This window comes from Cherax quadricarinatus, chromosome 4 (genome assembly GCF_038502225.1).
Source record: "Cherax quadricarinatus isolate ZL_2023a chromosome 4, ASM3850222v1, whole genome shotgun sequence".
In the NCBI taxonomy this organism is placed as follows: domain Eukaryota; kingdom Metazoa; phylum Arthropoda; class Malacostraca; order Decapoda; family Parastacidae; genus Cherax; species Cherax quadricarinatus.
The window spans coordinates 25,933,529-25,952,769 of NC_091295.1; the positions used below are offsets into that span (position 1 = coordinate 25,933,529).

General features: G+C 38.7%; 1 protein-coding gene across 3 annotated transcripts in view; it reads right to left on the bottom strand.

Moving 5' to 3' along the window:
• LOC128684156 (uncharacterized) overlaps positions 1-19,241 on the bottom strand; it is an 80,363-nt gene that overhangs the window by 57,615 nt on the left and 3,507 nt on the right. For 2 of the 3 annotated variants that reach the window (XM_053770274.2, XM_053770275.2), the window contains exon 2: positions 5,557-5,645. In XM_053770274.2, coding sequence (XP_053626249.2) covers positions 5,557-5,645 — 89 coding nt within the window. Of the gene's footprint in view, positions 1-5,556; positions 5,646-7,578; positions 7,885-19,241 lie in introns of those variants that run through there. The other variant, XM_053770276.2, reaches the window with a different exon arrangement.

Here is a 19,241-nt window from a genome sequence, read left to right on the forward strand (position 1 = left end):
CTTATAGACCTCAAACCCAGGGGGCCTTAGAGAGATTTCACCAGACTTTAAAGTTCATGATGCATGCTTATTGTGAGCAGTTCTCTAAGGATTGGGATGAGGGAATCCCTTTTCTCCTCCTCGCAATCAGGGAGAGTGAGCAAGAGAGTTTAGGGTGCAGTCCCTTTGAGCTAATATATGGACATGCGGTACGAGGACCATTGGCCGTGTTAAAGGAAGTATGGTCCGGAAGGGCCGATCCACCTTTGTATTTATCGCCATCTTTAATGCAAGAGCACTTGTCCTTCACGAGGAGCCTGGCTTTAGAAAATATAGCAAAAGCTCAGACTAAAATGAAGCAGCATTTCGATAAGAAGGCTGCTCTACGCTCTTTTCAAGTAGGGGATAAAGTTTTAGCTCTAAAATTGGTTCCTGGACATACGCTGCAGCCCAGGTATGAAGGACCCATGGAGATAGTGAGGAAACTGAGTAAGGTAAATTACTTAGTTTGTACTCCAGGTAAAAAGAAGTCCAACCATGCCTACCATGTAAATCAGTTGAAAAGGTATTATGGGGGAACATCGCCCACTACTTCCATTCTACCACAAGAAGAGGATACATGCCTTACAGATTGTTCTAGAGGGGTAGAAGTGCGTCTAAAAAATTCAGAAGTGTTGAGCGCTATGGACCAGTTTTTATGTAACTTAGGAGATGACCAAGCTAGAAAGATTAAAGAGTTGCTAATTGCTTATCCGAGTTTATTCGGAGACGTCCCCAAACGTTGCTCTCTGGGGACACATGATGTGGATGTACAAGGTGCTCTGCCAATCAAGCAAGCCCCGTATCGAACGAGCCCAGTGAAAAATAAGGCACTCACTAGAGAGGAAATAGATTTTCTGTTAACTCATGGTTTAATCGAATGCAGCAGAAGTCCGTGGGCTTCGCCCTGTGTCCTCGTAGCTAAAGCAGATGGATCTTACCGTATGTGTACAGACTACCGGAAGGTAAACTCTGTGACCTTACCAGATGGGTATCCTCTACCTAGGGTAGACGATTTAATAGATAAAGTCTCCGGGGCTAAATATGTGAGTAGACTAGACCTGTTACGAGGTTATTACCAAGTACCACTGTCAACACGAGCCCAAGAGATATCGTCTTTTACTCTTCCTGGTGGTCTATTTAACTATTTAGTTATGCTCTTCGGCCTCTGTAATGCGGCGTCTACCTTTCAGAGGCTGATGAATAGTCTAACTTATGAGCTGGAAGGTGTGGAAGCTTATTTGGACGATTTAGTGGTGATAAGTGAAGAGTGGGAACAGCATGTGTCTCGGCTAGAAGCACTTCTGAAAAAATTAGAAGAATACAATTTTACGGTTAATTTAGCCAAGTGAGAGTTTGGGCAAGCCCGAATAAAATATCTAGGCTTCAGTATCGGCCAAGGAACAGTAGCACCTCTTAATGCTAAGATCAAAGCCATTTCAGAATTCCCTGTACCTCGGGACAGAAAAGGAGTACAAAGATTTCTAGGGATGGCGGCTACTACCGCCGGTTCTGCCCCAACTTCTCTCAGGTGGCAGCTCCCCTGTTTGAATTAACCAGTTCTAAAGTTAAATTCTGCTGGACCTCAGAATGTGACATGGCTTTTAGCAAATTGAAACGATTACTTGAATCATCACCAGTATTACAAAGTCCAAATTTTGATGTCCCTTTTTCTTTGCATGTAGATGCCAGTAGCTATATTGTGGGAGCAGTCTTGTTACAACCTTCATCGTCCTCTAATATTCTTCATCCTATTTGCTATTTTTCTGCTAAATTAAAGTCCCACCAGTTAAATTATGCAACTGTAGAAAAAGAAGCGTTAGCTTTAGTGTTATCTTCAGAGCACTTTGAAGTTTACCTGGGCACTACTCCCCACTAAATCACAGTCAATTCAGACCATAACCCTTTGACCTTTATTTATACTATGAAGTCGAAGAATGCCCGGATTCAGAGATGGGCTCTTCGAATTCAACCCTTTTCAATAAGTATTAACCACATACGTGGCCAGGATAACGTAATTGCTGACGCTCTGCCCCGCCCTTAAGGATAAGTCAGATATTCCCTTTTTTTCTTTTTTTTCTTTTCAAATAATTAATATTGGTTTTGTGTTTAATATTTTGACTTTTGCCATCAACAGTAAGAAGATTGCTGTAACAAAAAATAAGAGTCCCTATGGAGTTGAGATCCAGGATGTCAGTCTGGCAGAAGCTGAGAACATACATTGCTTTGGCCATATCCCATGACGTCCTCAGCTTCTGACGTCGCCAGAGGTCAACTACTGTGTGTTTACCTCTATGAGATGGAGCAAAGATTAAAATTCCGTTTCCTGACTCCTGCTTCATGGTGACCCTGAAAGATATTTTTTACTCCGATGGACGTTGTCTTTGCAATGGCCTGAATATATAGTAAAGAATGGGGGGCATTGTGCGCCTTGTATGAGTTGAAGTCTCTATTGGTGCGGCAGTCAGTCGTACGGGAGGAGTGTTACGCCCTTTGTGCATACTTGAAGAAGGGTCAATTGATTAGTGTGTAATTACGGCTTTTTCACTCATATTCGTAGCTTAAAGACTCCTAGTTTTATATATTATCTGGCCATGAATTATTGATTTATTTTGTAGGATGTTTTGTGTTTATATGTTGAATTGCCTTGTGGTCGTTTATGCTTCACAAACTCACTCATTCCGAGGTGACGTCAAGCAAGGGAGTTTTACTCATAGCAGTTCATTCTCACCTCAGGTAGAGAAAGCACCAAGCCACGGAGCTCCCTTATTCTCTTGTTGCAAGTCTCAGGAGAACCTTTGAACCAGGATTCCTAGGTTCAACCAAGGTTGCTTGGATTACTTCAGTCTGGGAATACTTGACGGGTTGCGTCTGTGCAGTCAGCCATTTAGTGAAGCAATACACCACGTCTGTGTTCTCCAACTATTAAAGTCTCGTGATAGTCTCTAACCAGTTCTAGCTGTAGTGTATATAATTGATTGAGGAGGTGGTAAAGGCGCCCTATCTAATGTTTCATTGATCTTGACATTGATTATGAAACTACAGTGATTGTGTACATATGAATATATAAGAAAAGGTATACCTAAATTTTATCAATTATTTAAATTACTAAGTGACTCTATAAGCTTAGTATTATACTGAATAAAACCAGATAAAACATTATAGAACTTTTTTGCCTTATATTTGTATGTGTATTTGAAAAGAGTAAGAAAACCTGAGTGGATCTTCACCTGTTGTTACTAACGGGTCTCCTCTCTGAAAAGAAAGACTCAAAACGTAACACATCAAGAGAGTAAGCCTGTCTTTCATAGGCTCATGTCCTGGGAGTGCCGTTTCCTCCTGAGTAATGTAGGTCCTGCTTGGCATTTTCTTCCAAAACAGGCCTGTTTCGTCACAATTAAACACTTGTTCAGGTTTCAGTCCTTCACTGTCTACGTACTCCTTGAATTCCTGCACATATTTTTCAGACGCTTTGTGGTCCAAACTGGCAGCCTCACCATGCCTTATCACACTATGTATGCCACTATGATTTTTAACCCTTTGAGGGTCTGTCCCGTAGATCTACGGCTTTACGTTCAGGGTCCAAACCGTAGATCTACGTCATGAGCTCAGCTCACTCTGATAAACTGTGACTGGTACATTTGGGCCTAGATATGAGAGAATACATCTATGTGGTATGTGTGCACCACATAAAACAGATCCTGCAGCACGCTGTGCATAATGAGAGAAAAAACTGAAATAATGATTTTTCGATTAAAACAGCGACTTTGCAGTGTTTTTTCGTATGTTTTTTAGTTATATTTGCAATTTCTTGGTCTCATTTGATAGAATGGAAGACATGTTACAGAAATAGAGATGATTTTGATTGGTTTTAGCACTGGAAATGGCTTGAAACTGAGCTCAAAGTAGCAGAAATGTTAAATTTTTGCCGATATTCAAGAGTAAACAAACGACCTCACACGTCTAATATGCGCCAGCTGGTGGATCTAATATGCATTCACAAATATGGTGATGATATTTATACAATTATTACAGTATTGCATAACAGTAAATCTTCTATTTTTTGGTGTGAATAAAAATTCATTATGTGAATAAAAAATCAAAATGGAATTCATTTGTAAAGCCTCAAAACGTAACTAATGAACAGAGGAAATGTTAGTTTAGTGACAGGAATACCTACATTGTTTATTCTGGACCCTATTTTGAAATTGGAATATTTTGAACTTTGTGTTAAATTGGCCAAATTAACAATTTCCGATCACTTTAATTTGTAGTTGAAACAGTTGACTTGGCGATTTTTTGTGCTCAATCGATAGAATAGAAGTAATACTAGTGAAATAGCTAATAGTTTGGTTGACTGGAATAATGTAATTGGCCTAAAATGGGAGTCAAAGTCGGCAAAATTGCCGATTCGTAAATATCGCTGACACATCAAAATTCGTGAGAGCATAATTTCGTCAATTTTCCACCAAATTTCGTACTTTTTGTTTTATTACCTTCACAAAAAGATTCTCTACCATTTCATAAGAAAAAAAAAAATTTTTTTTTTTTAAATTCTTGGACACTGGGGCACCACTTCAGATTTGGGCCTTGGACCCTGAAGGGGTTAAATCTCTCAAACCAACCTTTGCTGGCCTTAAATTCACTCACATCACCACTAGTTGCAGGCATTTTTCTAATTAAATCCTCATGCAACTTCCTAGCCTTTTCACATATGATCGCTTGAGAGATGCTATCTCCTGCTATCTGTTTTTTGTTTATCCACACCAATAACAGTCTCTCAACATCTTCTATCACTTGCGATCTCTGTTTCAAAAACAAAGTTGCACCTTTGGCAAGAACAGCTTCCTTGACTGCCGTTTTCTTGGCCACAATAGCAGCGATGGTTGATTGGGGTTTTGTGTACAACCTGGCCAGCTCAGAGACATGCACTCCACTTTCATACTTAGCAATGATCTCTTTCTTCATATCCATAGTAATTCTCACCCTTTTTCCTGTAGGGTTGGCACTAGAAGCTTTCTTGGGGCCCATGGTGACTTATTTTGCAGGTGCAATCACTAAAAAGGCTGTGATAATATGAAATGTTCATATTGTATGCTTGGAAGCGACCGCGGTGGCTGGCTTGTAAACACTGACACCCACAGAACAAGTGAGGCGGGCCCAGGCCGCACATGGACGCATCTCGAACGAATCGTGTTGAGCGAGTTTTTTAACGCTAGCCGAGGCAAAAATTTTTGCGTTAAAATGTATCACTAGGCAGATTTAACGTTATGCGATGCGTTCGTTAGGCGAGGGTCCACTGTACTTCATACCCAGTACTTCATAATAAATATATAAAATAATATTGTTTGAAGTAACACAGCTGTATGACAGGTCTCATTAAATTTACTGTAAACTGCAACAAGAAATTAATACGTAAAATAATTTTGTTAAAAATAACATGGTCATATGAAAAGTCTCACTAATAACCCAGATAGAAATGCTAAATGACAAATATTTACCACAAAATTCCATTAGAACTAGTTTCTGAATTCTTACTTTATCCGAAGAGCACGATTTTCTGGTATATGAGAAGTGCGTCGACGTATGTACCGCCGCAGGAAACGAGGCATACGAAAAAGTGACATCTGCAAGAAAGTGGTGAAACCTTATAAAAATGTTAAATACGTACTGAACAGTACTCTAAAAATACTATAAAGTTCACTCTACATTTACACTAAACAATAAGTTATGCAATCACTTCAAGAACTACAATACAGCCTCTCTTCACTTTACGACGGAGTTCTATTCCTAAGACCACGTCGGTAAACAGATTCATTGCCAAGCAAGGAGCATACTATAATGGTAGTGGGATTGTGTCAACCACCTTTGATATTGTTTTAATGTCACTTTTTATAAAATTTTTAGTATATATTTAAATGTTTATACAGCAGTGTACTGTATGTTGCAATAAACAGAATATAGGAAATCAGTTCTAATATACATTACATGTATTTAGGTATGCATACTGGTCAGAGAGTCCATCATAAATCCGAGCCGTCGGTAAACGAGTACATCACTAAGTGAGGAGAGGCTGTATTCACAAAATTATCAGGCCAGCTACCGTCCACCAAAGCAACACAAACAAGCATTTACAAGATACCCTGTGGAGAATACAACACACTGTATACCAAGGAAATAACATGGAATCTTTACACTAGTTCTTGAACACAAATATGCCTGTAAAACAACCATAGGTGCACTATTGTTCATGGGAAGAAAACGCTAATATTAAAGACTGACCCCCCCCCCCCATGCAGGAATTCTCACTAAGGACTAGATGATGATGTTTAGAAGCAGCCTACATTGAAATCAGCAATACCATTTAGCAGATTCATGGAGTATTTAGTATTTCAAGGCCACTTCTTACCAAACTTATTTTACAGGGATTATTATTATTATTATTATAATCAAGGGGGAAGCACTAAACCCGTAGGGCTATACAGCACCTGTGGGGGGATGTGGAAGGTATTCAGGTTTAATTCAGGGAACTGGAGCACATATCCAATTCCCTAGATCAAGAGCCCCTCACCAGCATCAAGGAACCTTCTTTGAGAGGATTTTACAAGGAAAAACATCCCATCACCAGTGAAGATGACACCTACATCTACATGCAATCCCAGACCTAGGGAAAATGAGTTATAAGGAGAGATTGAAAGGAATCGAACCTAATGACACTAGAGGTTAAAAATACCAAGAAAACATGAAAATGGTACACAAAATAATCAGAGAACTGATGGGGTAGAGAGGGATAGATTGGTTGAGAGGTGAGGGCATGGAAATATGAGGGCACAACTGGAAGCTAAAAATGGATAAATTATATGTCAAATGGGGTTCAGTTCAATCACAGATTAGGGAATAAACACACACGATGGGTGGCTTGGTAACTTACATTAAGTGTAAAATAAGGGGAACGTCAAACCTGACTTGCCTCCTCTCTATCGTCTTGACTTGAACTGAGCTGCCGAGTGTCTGGAGGGCGAGCGGCATTCAAACATTATGCTAGGTCAGCAGTGAGTCATAACGGTCAGGGAGGTGAATCAGTAACGGTTACTATGAGTACAGTAGTACACAGTACTAACATGCTGTGGATAACTACACAAGTATATCACAGAGGGAATCAGTAACAGCCTCAAGGTGGTCAAGAAGTCGAATGACCTGGATGTAGTAGTAGTGAAGGCAGGTTCCATCCAAGGAGCAAGTTAAGAGGAAGGACCAGGAGCCAAGACTCAACTCCTGCATCCACAAACAGGAAAGTACTTCACCACTATGGATGTTCATGATCTCCTTCCTCACTATCTTTTTGTATACAGTAGGGCCCCACTTATATGGCAGGTTAGGTTTCAGGCTACCGCCTTAAAGTGGACATTGCCAAAAAGCACAACAACATTTTTTACACTTATAAATGCATATAAATGCCAGACAACAAGTTTACACTAAATTATTTTAAGTTAGGAATAGAACAAGGCATTAAAAGACACAATAAAAGTAAGATACACACAGAGTACACTTACTACTTACCTTAAAATATTAATTTGAATGTGTGAGAGGTGAGTGGCAGTGTATTTATTGAATAAAATCAGGAGGTGGCATACCATCATCTTCTGATTCTTCAATTAATTTTATTCATTTTGGAGACTTGTGTGAAGCTCTTGAAGGAGTGTGTGTCACTGTTCATGTTGAAGGCTAGCTGTTGACGTTGAAGGATAGCTGTTGATAATGAAGGCTGCTCAAGGCTAGCTGATGTTGAAGGCTGCTCAAGACTAGCTGTTGATGTTGAAGGCTGCTCAAACCATACCCCCGGCCAGGATTGAACCCGTGGTCATAGAGTCTCAAAACTCCAGCCCGTCGCGTTAGCCACTAGACCAGCTAGCCACAATAAGATTTATCCAACTAGGTATATTTCTACACCATAGGAAGGTTAGCACAGGCACCACTGTGACCACAAATGCAAGTTTTTACAGACGAATCTCCAGCTAGCGTGGCCGTGACGAACTCTAGCTCAAGTCCCTTCAATGCCGTCTGTAAAAACTTGCATTTGTGGTCACAGTGGTGCCTGTGCTAACCTTCCTATGGTGTAGAAATATACCTAGTTGGATGAATCTTATTGTGGCTAGCTGGTCTAGTGGCTAACGCGACAGGCTGGAGTTTTGAGACTCTATGACCGCGGGTTCAATCCCGGCCGGGGGTATGGTTTGTTTGCAATCGTGTCATTACGATTTCTTGAGTCAAGTTAAGGCTGCTCAAGGCTACCTGTTGATGTTGAAGGCTGCTCAAGGCTAGCTGTTGATAATGAAGGCTGCTCAAGGCTAGCTGTTGATGTTAAAGGCTGCTCAAGGCTAGCTGTTGATGTTGAAGGCTGTTGAAGGTTGCTCAAGGCTAGCTGTTGATGTTAAAGGCTGTTCAAGGCTAACTGTTGATGTTGAAGGCTGTTCAAGGCTAGCTGCTGATGTTGAAGGCTGTTCAAGGCTAGCTGTTGATGTTGAAGGCTGTTCAAGGCTAGCTGCTGATGTTGAAGGCTGTTCAGGGCTAGCTGTTGATGTTGAAGGCTGTTCAAGGCTAGCTGTTGATGCTGAAGGCTGTTCAAGGCTAGCTGCTGATGTTGAAGGCTGTTCAAGGCTAGCTGTTGATGTTGAAGGCTGTTCAAGGCTAGCTGCTGATGTTGAAGGCTGTTCAAGGCTAGCTGTTGATGTTGAAGGCTGTTCAAGGCTAGCTGCTGATGTTGAAGGCTGTTCAGGGCTAGCTGTTGATGTTGAAGGCTGTTCAAGGCTAGCTGTTGATGCTGAAGGCTGTTCAAGGCTAGCTGCTGATGTTGAAGGCTGTTCAAGGCTAGCTGTTGATGTTGAAGGCTGTTCAAGGCTACCTGTTGATGTTGAAGGCTGTTCAAGGCTAGCTGTTGATGTTGAAGGCTGTTCAAGGCTAGCTGTTGATGTTGAAGGCTGTGCCAGGCTAGCTGCTGATGCTGAAGGCTGTTCAAGGCTACCTGTTGATGTTGAAGGCTGTTCAAGGCTAGCTGCTGATGCTGAAGGCTGTTCAAGGCTACCTGTTGATGTTGAAGGTTGCCATGATACTTTCTTAAAGTAGGAAAGCACTGAACTTTGCCTCATGGATTTTTTTTTTCTTTCCCTTAAAATTTCTTTATAGAATGTAACATCATGTGAAAGGGATGCATTCACCAAGCTTACGTGCTATCTCAGTCATAGACATACCCTGTTCACTAAATTTAATTGTTTCTAACTTGGCACTTAAAGTAAGAGGCTTACGACTCCTCTTTTATCACAACTAAGCTTAGGTGCCATCATCAACGAGAACCAACTAGTTGACGAAAGAGTAAACAAGAGAGAACAAGATACGGAGTTCAGACAATGTAAAAACAAACTGAATGGGTGGTGGGCGATCACTCGGTCAGGCGAAATAAACACGTATTAATACGTGTCCACTTTTAGTTCATCCACGTACGTTTATAAGTTTGTGAAACTTTTACCTCACAATATATTTTTTTGATTACGTATAATAATTATTACCTCACAATACAAATACTCTTACATTGTGTACAAGTTGTACTAGTACACAAGAATAAACAGCAACACTCCCATTCTCATGCAATACACCATTTTTAGAGTGAATGATGATATTATTATCATAATAAAAATGAAGCACTAAACCCACAAGGGTTGTGAATAGCTATACACGTATATAGAGTGAAGGCACATGAAAGGAATATTTTTCTACAGTTATCCCCCAGCAACTGGTGGCTGACTAGAGAAAACGTAATTCTTCTGAAACTCCTACAAAGCCTCTTGGTAAAAACATCTCATATTTATGTCAATTTTTATACTGTGGGTGTATAAAAATATCATAGACGGATTAATGAAAATGTCTATATTAACATAAAATAAGGCATTCAATGTGCAAACTTAATATTAACTTGAGATTAGTAAAGCAATAACAGATAATTATAAGGACATTGATGAGTTACAGCGAGTACAGTAAATACAGTTTTAAAATTAGTTTATAAAAATAACATTATTACAAACAATGGTACAATTTGAATTAATTTACAATATGGAAATAGTACAATGGTACAATTTAAAAACTTACAATATGAAATTATTACAATTTAGTACAATTTAGAACAATTTAAAACAATTTACAATATGAAATTACAGTATTACTATTTAGTATTATTTAATACAATAAAATTTAAGCATCTGATTTTGAAGTAATGAGTTTATGGCTGAGCAATCCTTAGAACAACATACAGTAATTATTATTATTATTATTATAATCAAGGGGGAAGCACTAAACCCGGAGGATTATACAGCACCTGGGGGGTGGATGTGGAAGGCATTCAGGCTTAATTCGGGGAACTGGAGCACAGATCCAATTCCCTAAATCAAGAGCCCCTCGCCAACATCAAGGAACCTTCCTTGAGGGGAACATACAGTAATGAAGTTGAATTAAGTTTAAGTTGAGCAGTTTTAAATTATTTAGAAGTTTTTTGTATAGCTTTCAAGTCACTGGTAGGTATTGAGTATGGTTTGTCTGGTTAATTTTGGGTGATGAGGTGTTTTCTAAGTAGAGCCTTAACCCTTTCAGGGCCCAGAGGTCAAATTTCAAAGTGTGCACCAGTGTCCAAGAATTTTCAAAAAATAATTTTGCTATTTTTTCTTATGAAATGGTAGAGAATCGTTTTCTGAATGTAATAAAACAAAAAGTATGAAATTTGATGGAAAACTGACAAAATTATGCTCTCGCGAATTTTGATGTGTCAGCAATATTTAAGCATCGGCGATTTTGCCGAATTTGACTCCCATTTTAGGCCAATTACATTATTCCAGTCGACCAAATTCTTAGCTATTTCAGTAGTATTACTTCTATTCTATTGATTGAGCATGAGAATTCGCCAAGTCAACTGTTTCAACTACAAAATGAAGTGATCGGAAATTGGTAATTTTGCCAATTTAATGCAAAGTTCAAAATACTCCAATTTCAAAATAGGGTCCAGAATAAACAATGCAGGCATTCCTGGCACTAAACTAACATTTCCTCTGTTCATTAGTTATGTTTTCAGGCTTTACTAATGAATTCCATTTTGATTTTTTATTCACATAATGAATTTTTATTCAAACCAAAAAATAGAAGATTTACTGTTATGCAATATTGTAATAATTGTATTAATAATATCACCACATTTGCGAACATATACATATTAGACTCACCAGCTGGCATGGATTAGACGTCTGAGGTCATTTGTTTACTCTTGAACATCAGCAAAAATTCAACATTTCCACTACTTTGAGCTCAGTTTCAAGCCATTTTCAGTACTAAAACCAATCAAAAACATTTCTGTAATATGTCTTTCATTCTATCAAATGAGACCAAGAAATCGCAAATACAACTATAAAAAACATACAAAAAAACACTGCAAAGACGCTGTTTTAATCGGAAAAATTACGGTCTCAGTTTTTCTCTCATTATGCACTATGTGCTGCAGGATTTCTTTTATGTGGTGCACACATACCATATAGATGTACATGTATTCCCTCATATCTAGGCCAAAATTTACCACTCACAGCTTATCAGAGTGAGCTGAGCTCATGACGTAGATCTACGGTTTGGACCCTCAACGTAAAGCCGTAGATCTACGGCATGGAACCTCAAAGGGTTAAATTGGTTTTTAGGTAGGGGTCCTTTAATGTGGTCTGGCAATGAATTCCCTTGACTGTCGCAACCCCCAATCCTGAGGTGTCTCCTGGTGTCGCAGTTTCAAAAAAAAAAAAAATAATTTTTTCTCATGAAATGATAGAGAATCTTTTCCCGATTGTAATGACACCAAAAAAAAAAAACGAAATTTGATGGAAAACTGACGGAATTACGCTCCCGCGAAGTTAGCGACCTTGGCGATATTTACAAATCGGCGATTTCGCCCACTTTGAGCCCTATTTTTGGCTAATTCCATTGTTCCAGTCGACCAAACTCATAGCTATTTCTTTAGAACTCCGTTTTTGCTATCGATTGAGTTCAAGAAACTGCCCATTTACCAATTTCAATTACCCAATAAAGTGGTCAGACATTGGCAATTTGGCCAATTTCATGAAAATTAAAAAATATGTCAATTTCAAAATAAGGTCCAGAATGAACAATGCAGACATTCCTGGCTCTAAAATAACATTTTCTTTGTTCATCAGTCATGCCTCCAGGCCCCTCTGGTATTACTCTTGCTTTCTATTTTGAATTTTTATTCAAACAAAAAATAGAAGATTTACTATTATGCAGACTCCTGCAATACTGTAATAATTGTGTAAATAACATCAACCCATTCATGACTGCATATTAGAATGGCTAGTTGGACATTTATTTGTTTACTTTTGAACATCGGCAAAAATCAAACACTTCCCCTACTTTGAGCTCCATTTCCAGGTTCTTTTTATAGTAAAATCAATCAAAATCACCTCTATTTCTATAATATGTTTTCCATTCTATCAAATGAGACCAAGAAAACGAGAATACAACCATAAATACTATACGAAAATAGATCACAAAGTCGGCATTTTAATTAAAAAAAAAACGGTCGGAGTTTTTTTTTCTCATTATGCACTGCGTGCTCCAGGATTTTTTTTATATGGTGCACACTGATCACACAGACCCATTCTCTCACATGTGGGCCTACCAGCTTTCTCCTTGATTTGAAGCCGCTAGAATTTATGAGTATATATACGTCAAACACGGTACCACGTAAGACGTATATATACGGCCGCGACAGTCAAAGGGTTAAGGCCCTTTATGTGCATAACATTTTTACATAGGGAGAGATAGACATGAGGGATATCGATGAGTGATTTGTATCTTGTATTATGGCTGTGTGTTCTGTTGTAGTTATCAAGGAGGAGTTTGAGAAGAGGGTTTATATTTGAGCATAGTGTTCTGTGTATGTAGTAGGCACAATAATAAGTGTGGATGTTCTGTATATTAAGCAAGTTAAGACTCTTGAAAAGCAGCGGAGTATATTGTCTAGTGCTGGAGTAAGTAATCATTCAGACTTAGCATTTTGTCAGGTTATTAAAGGTTTGAGGTGATTTGCTGTGGTTGAGCCCCATGCACAAATACCATAGGTAACATAAGGGTAAATAAGAGAGTGGTACAGAGCAAGAAGACCTGATTGGGGTACATAGTACCATATCTTTGAAAGGATGCCTACTGTTTTGGAGACTTTCTTGGATATTTGCTGTATGTGTGTCTGGAATTTGAGACCACTATCAAGGTGGAGACCTAGAAATTTGCCCTCTGTGAGTCTAGAAATGGGTGAACCATTTATCATTACGTTTAGCTGTACATTTGAAGCTCTGTTTCCAAACAGCATGCAGTAGATTTTGTCTATATTGAAAGTAAGTTTGTTGGTAGTCATCCAAACACGTAGATATTTTTAGTAATTCGGCATTTACAGTGTATGTTAGTATGGTTGGATTTGGGTGAGAGAAGACATTAGTAGTGTCATCTGCAAATAATATGGGTTTAAGGAGTTTAGATGTATTTGGTAAATCATTGATGTAAATGAGAAAGAGAAGCGGGATAGGATTTTAGGTAACTGAGTGTCCTCTGATCCTATAATGTGCTAACTTTTGGTGCAATAGGTCGTGGTCAACTGTGTCAAATGCTTTACATAAGTCTATGAAAATTCCCAGAGGAAGTTCTTTATTTCTGAGTGCCGTATTAGTTCTAGCACATGTATAATTGCATCATTAGTACTTTTTTTGGTCTGAATCCAAACTGACTGGGGTTGAGTATGTTCTGGGATACTAAGTAAGAGTAGACTTGTTTTTTAATTAATTTTTTGAAGATTTTAGATGGAAGGGGCAAGTTTGATATAGGCCTACAGTTGCTCAATTCAGTTGGATCACCTCCTTTGAGGATTGGGGTAACCCTTGCTGTCTTGAGTATGGATGGGAAGGTAGAAGATTAAATGGATTTGTTAAAGAGTTGCAATAATTGGTGACAATACACGAGATGTATTCTTGGCCCTCTTCTCTTTCTCATTTACATAAACGACCTACCAAATGCATTGCAACTACTCAAACCCACACTATTTGCAGATGACACTACATATGTCTTCTCTCACCCAAGCCCAGTCATACTAGCCAATACTGTAAATACCAAATTAAAGAAAATATCTACCTGGATGATTAACAAACTTACTCTCAACATTGACAAAACATACTACATTCAGTTTGGGAACAGAACTACAGATGTTCCTCTTAACATAATGATAAACGGATCACCTATCACAAAGCTTACAGAGGGAAAATTCTTAGGAATCCACCTTGATAATAGACTCAAATTTTAAACACATGTACAACAAATTTCCAAGAAAATCTCCAAGACCACAGGCATACTATTGAAGATACGGTACTATGTTCCACAGTCAGCCCTCCTGGCCCTATATCACTCACTCATTTACCCTTATCTCACCTATAAGAACATAAGAACATAAGAAAGGAGGAACACTGCAGCAGGCCTGTTGGCCCATACTAGGCAGGTCCTTTACAATTCATCCCACTAACAAGCATTTGACCAACCCAATTTTCAATGCTACCCAAGAAATAAGCTCTGATGTGCATGGGGCTCAACAACAATAAATCATCTCAGACCATTAATAACCCAACAAAAGGCTGCAGTCAGAATGATAACAAATTCCCACTCCAGGCAGCATACTCCACCAATATTCAAAACTCTAAACCTACTCACCATACAAAACATCCATACTTATTATTGTACCTACTACATACATAGAACACTAAACTCGGATATAAACCCTCCCCTCAAACTTCTCCTTACCAACCTCAACAGAACACATGACCATAACACAAGGCACAGATCATTCTTTGATGTTCCCCGTGTCCATCTCACACTATGTAAAAAATCAATTCACATAAAAGGCCCAAATATTTGGAATTCATTACCTGTGAATATAAAAGAAATAATGTCTGTTTATCAATTCAAAACTCTTCTTAATAACCACTTACTCAACCACAACTAAATAAATACCGAATAACTGAATCTCATAAATGTATTACCTGTGACCCTATCAAACTATATTTTCTTTTTAATTACATTACCTAATATAATACTCCATTCTCTTGAATGCAAAGTAACTCATCTAATGACCATATGACCTGTTTCTGCACTACAAATCATTGATTTTACTGGATCTGATTCAATTATATTATACTACATTGTTATGCTGCGAATTTGTACAACTTTAATGCTTCGTATTTGAAATACTCATTTGTACTTCATGTTGTAATTTGTTTACTGTAATTTTTACCACTGAATATATCATTGCTTAGTTAATCTTAAGTTAATTTTAAGCCTGCCCATAATGCTCTGCATACATGGGGCTTTTGGCATGTACAACCAATCACTGTATTTCTTTGCACAACTATGTATCATGTCCAAATAAAAAATAAATAAATAAATTAAATTATACGTAAGTGGTGGTAAGTTATTTAGGTCTCCTGCCTTGTTCTTTGGTGTTTTGATGATGAATTAGATTTCAGTAGAGTCAGTTGGTGCTAAAAATAGAGTATTTGGGTAGCTGCCAGCGAGGTAGTCTTTTGGTTGAATGTTTGAGTTTGGGATTCTGCTTGCTAGCTTTTTTCCTATGGTTGAGAAGAAGACATTAAGTTTGTTGGCAGTATCAGTTGGATGGAGGAGAGGTTCTTCTGGTTTCATCAGGTTGATCACTCTGTTTTGCGTCATCTTTTCAGATCCTAGAATTTTGGATAAGGTTTTCCAAGTCTTTTTCATATCACCTTTTACGTTATATAATCTGTGTTTTTTGTAAAAAAATATTAACACATCCATCTATATCAAGATTGACTGCTAGCTCATTTTGCCAGTCAATGTTACTTATTGCAGTAATAAAGTTATTAACAGATGACTCATTATGTAGTCGGAAGGTGATCTTAGTTGTGTTCCGAGGCAATTTACATAAGTTGGCCATGAGAAAGGCGGGATAGTGGTCAGTGGTGTTATCTGTGATTATGCTTGATTTTAATGGGGATATAGTGTTTGTCCAGATATGGTCTAGTAAAGAGGCATTAGTCTCTGAGATTCTTGTAGGTTTGTTATTGTAAGCAGAAGCAAGCAGCTGCTCATAACGTTTGTGAATTCAGTTACTTGAGGGTCATGGTCATGGAGGAGGTTTGTGTGTAAGTCCCCTGTGAGTATCAGGTGATGTTTGTACATCTGTGCATCAATTATCATGTTTCTTAGATTTTTTCACTAAATAAGTAAATATTGGAGTGAGGTACCCAATAGAGAGCTCCAACTGTTAAAGGTTTTTTAAGGTCTTTGTATTTAAATTTAGCAAATGTATATTCACCATATTCATCTCTTGTGCAAGTAGAATTTATACACTCAAGTTCATCAGAGTAGTATATAGTTGTTCCACCTCCTAGTTGGTCTGGCCTACAGCTATGTATGGCCGTGTAGCCAGGAATGGCATAGATGTTTGTAACATCAGGTTTTAGCCATGTTTCAGTGAGAGTAATGATAGGCATACTGGCATTTACAGAACTGAGTAGTGTTTGGAGGTAATCATAGTGTTTGCTTAATGATCTGACATTATAATTAACCCTTTGACTGTTTCGGTCGTACATATATGTCTTACGAGCCAATGTGTTTGATGTATGTATGCTCAAAAATTCTAGCGGCTTCAAATCAAGTGGGAGAAAGCTGGTACCCCCAGATGTGAATGGGTCTGTGTGGTCAGTGTGTGCAGCATAAAAAAAATCCTGCAGCATGCAATGCATAATGAGAAAGCAAAAAACACCAACCATGTTTTTGGATTAAAACGCTGACTTTGAGGTGTATTTTCATACAGTATTTATTTTTATATTCACATTTTCTTGGTCTCATTTGACAGAATGGAAGATATATTATAGAAATAGAGATGATTTTGATTGGTTTCACTATGAAAAGGACCTTAAAATGGAGCTCAAAGTAGCAGAAATGTTCAATTTTTGCCGATGTTCAAGAGTAAACAAATGACATCATTGGCCGATAAATGTCCAACTAGCTACTCTAATATGCAGTCACAAATGGGTTGACGTTATTTATACAATTATTACAATAATGCAGTAGTCTGCATAACAGTAAATCTTCTATTTTTTGTGAATAAAAATTCAAAATAGAAAGCAAGAATAATATAAGAGGGGCCTAGAGATGTGACTGACAAACAGAGAAAATGTTATTTTAGTGCCAGGAATGTCTGCATTGTTCATTCTGGACCCTGTTTTGAAATTGGCATATTTTTTAACTTGTGTGAAATTGGCCAAACTGCCAATTTCTGACCATTTTACTGGGTAGTTGAAATCAGTAAATGGGCGGTTTCTTATCCGTACTCAATCGATAGAACAAATGGAGTTCTAAAGAAATAGCTATGAGTTTGGTCGACTGGAACCATAGAATTGGTCGAAAACCGGGCTCAAAATGGGCGAAATCACCGATGCGTAAATATCGCCGAGAAGGCTAACTTCGCGAGAGCATAATTCCATAAGCTTTCCATCAAATTTTATACTTCTGGCCGAGAATGTAAACAAACCGGGTGGGGCAAGCCGTATTTGAAAGACAGGAAGCCATATAGAGAGTTTTGGTCATAATTTGAAATCGCCATATTAGCAGAACACCATAAGGCGAAACGCCATAAAGCAGGGCCCTACTGTACCTGTATACGTATATATCATAAGATAAAATAAGATTTCATTCAGATTTTTAACCCCGGAGGGTTAGCCACCCAGGATAACCCAAGAAAGTCAGTGCGTCATCGAGGACTGTCTAACTTATTTCCATTGGGTCCTCAATCTTGTCCCCCAGAATGCGACCCACACCAGTCGACTGACACCCAGGTACCTATTTGCTGCTAGGTGAACAGGACAACAGGTGTAAGGAAACGTGTCGAAATGTTTCCACCCGCCGGGAACGAGAACCCGGGCCCTCCGTGTGTGAAGCGGGAGCTTTAGCCACCAGGCCTACTGGTCGATGCTAAGCAGATCCAATTTGTCACAATCACACCCACTCATGTACCCACAAAAACTTTATTAAAAGCTGCCATAGACTGGCAGGCAACACTCTCGCTTTACACACAGTGTCCATGGTTTGATGGTTTGATCCTTGGCAAGGGTAGAAGCACTGGGCATGTTTCCTTACACCTGGTGTTCCCATTCACCTAGCAAGCAAGTACAGTAGGTACCTGGGTGTTAGACGACTGGTGTGGGTCACATCCTGGGGGACAAGATTGAAGGACCCAAATGGAAATAAGACAGACAGTCCCTCAATGATGCACTGATAGTAAGTTTATTCAGGTACAGGTACACATAAATACAGTTACATAAATTATCATACATAAATTATCTTACCCAAACACTTTGTAGTGACGACAAACTAATAAGTTTATTTAGGTACAGGTACACACAAATACAGTTACATAAATTATTTTATGACTTCATGCATAAAGACCTAAGTAAATTAAACCCAACTAAGAGCACCAGTCCCGATAACATCCAGCCTAAGTACCTAAAAGATGGCGCCTCTGAATTACCAATCCCAGTGCACACATAATAAATTTGTCCATAGCCACAAATACTGTCCTGGAAGGATTCAAAGAGGCCAGAGTTACTCCTATCTTCAAGAAAAATAGTAGATCTTATTTCAGCAACTATAGGCCTGTTAGTATACTCAGTGTGATGTCCAAAATTCTAGAGAAGGCAGTACACTGTCAGGTAGTTAAGTACAGTGGACCCTCAGTTAACAACGTCATCGGATAACGTAAAAATCGGATAATGACACTTTTGGCATCAAAATATTGGCTCAGTTAACAACTAAGAACTCGGTTAAAGACAATCATCCCGAACGTGTCCACGCGGAGTGAGCACCTGGACACTCCGTGTACAGCCAGTGTGCCATTGTTTACAAGCCAGTGAGGACGATTCCATGCACACATGTGATACATTTTGTATTATTCCATTGTTTTTAATGCTAGTAACTGCTATAAGTCACCATGGCCCAAAGAAAGCTTCTAGTGCCAGCCCTTTGGTAAAGAGGGTGAGAAACACTATAGAATTTCAAAAAGTTTGTAGAAAGATACAAAAGTGGTGGTGGTAGAAGGTGGTAGTATGGGCCAA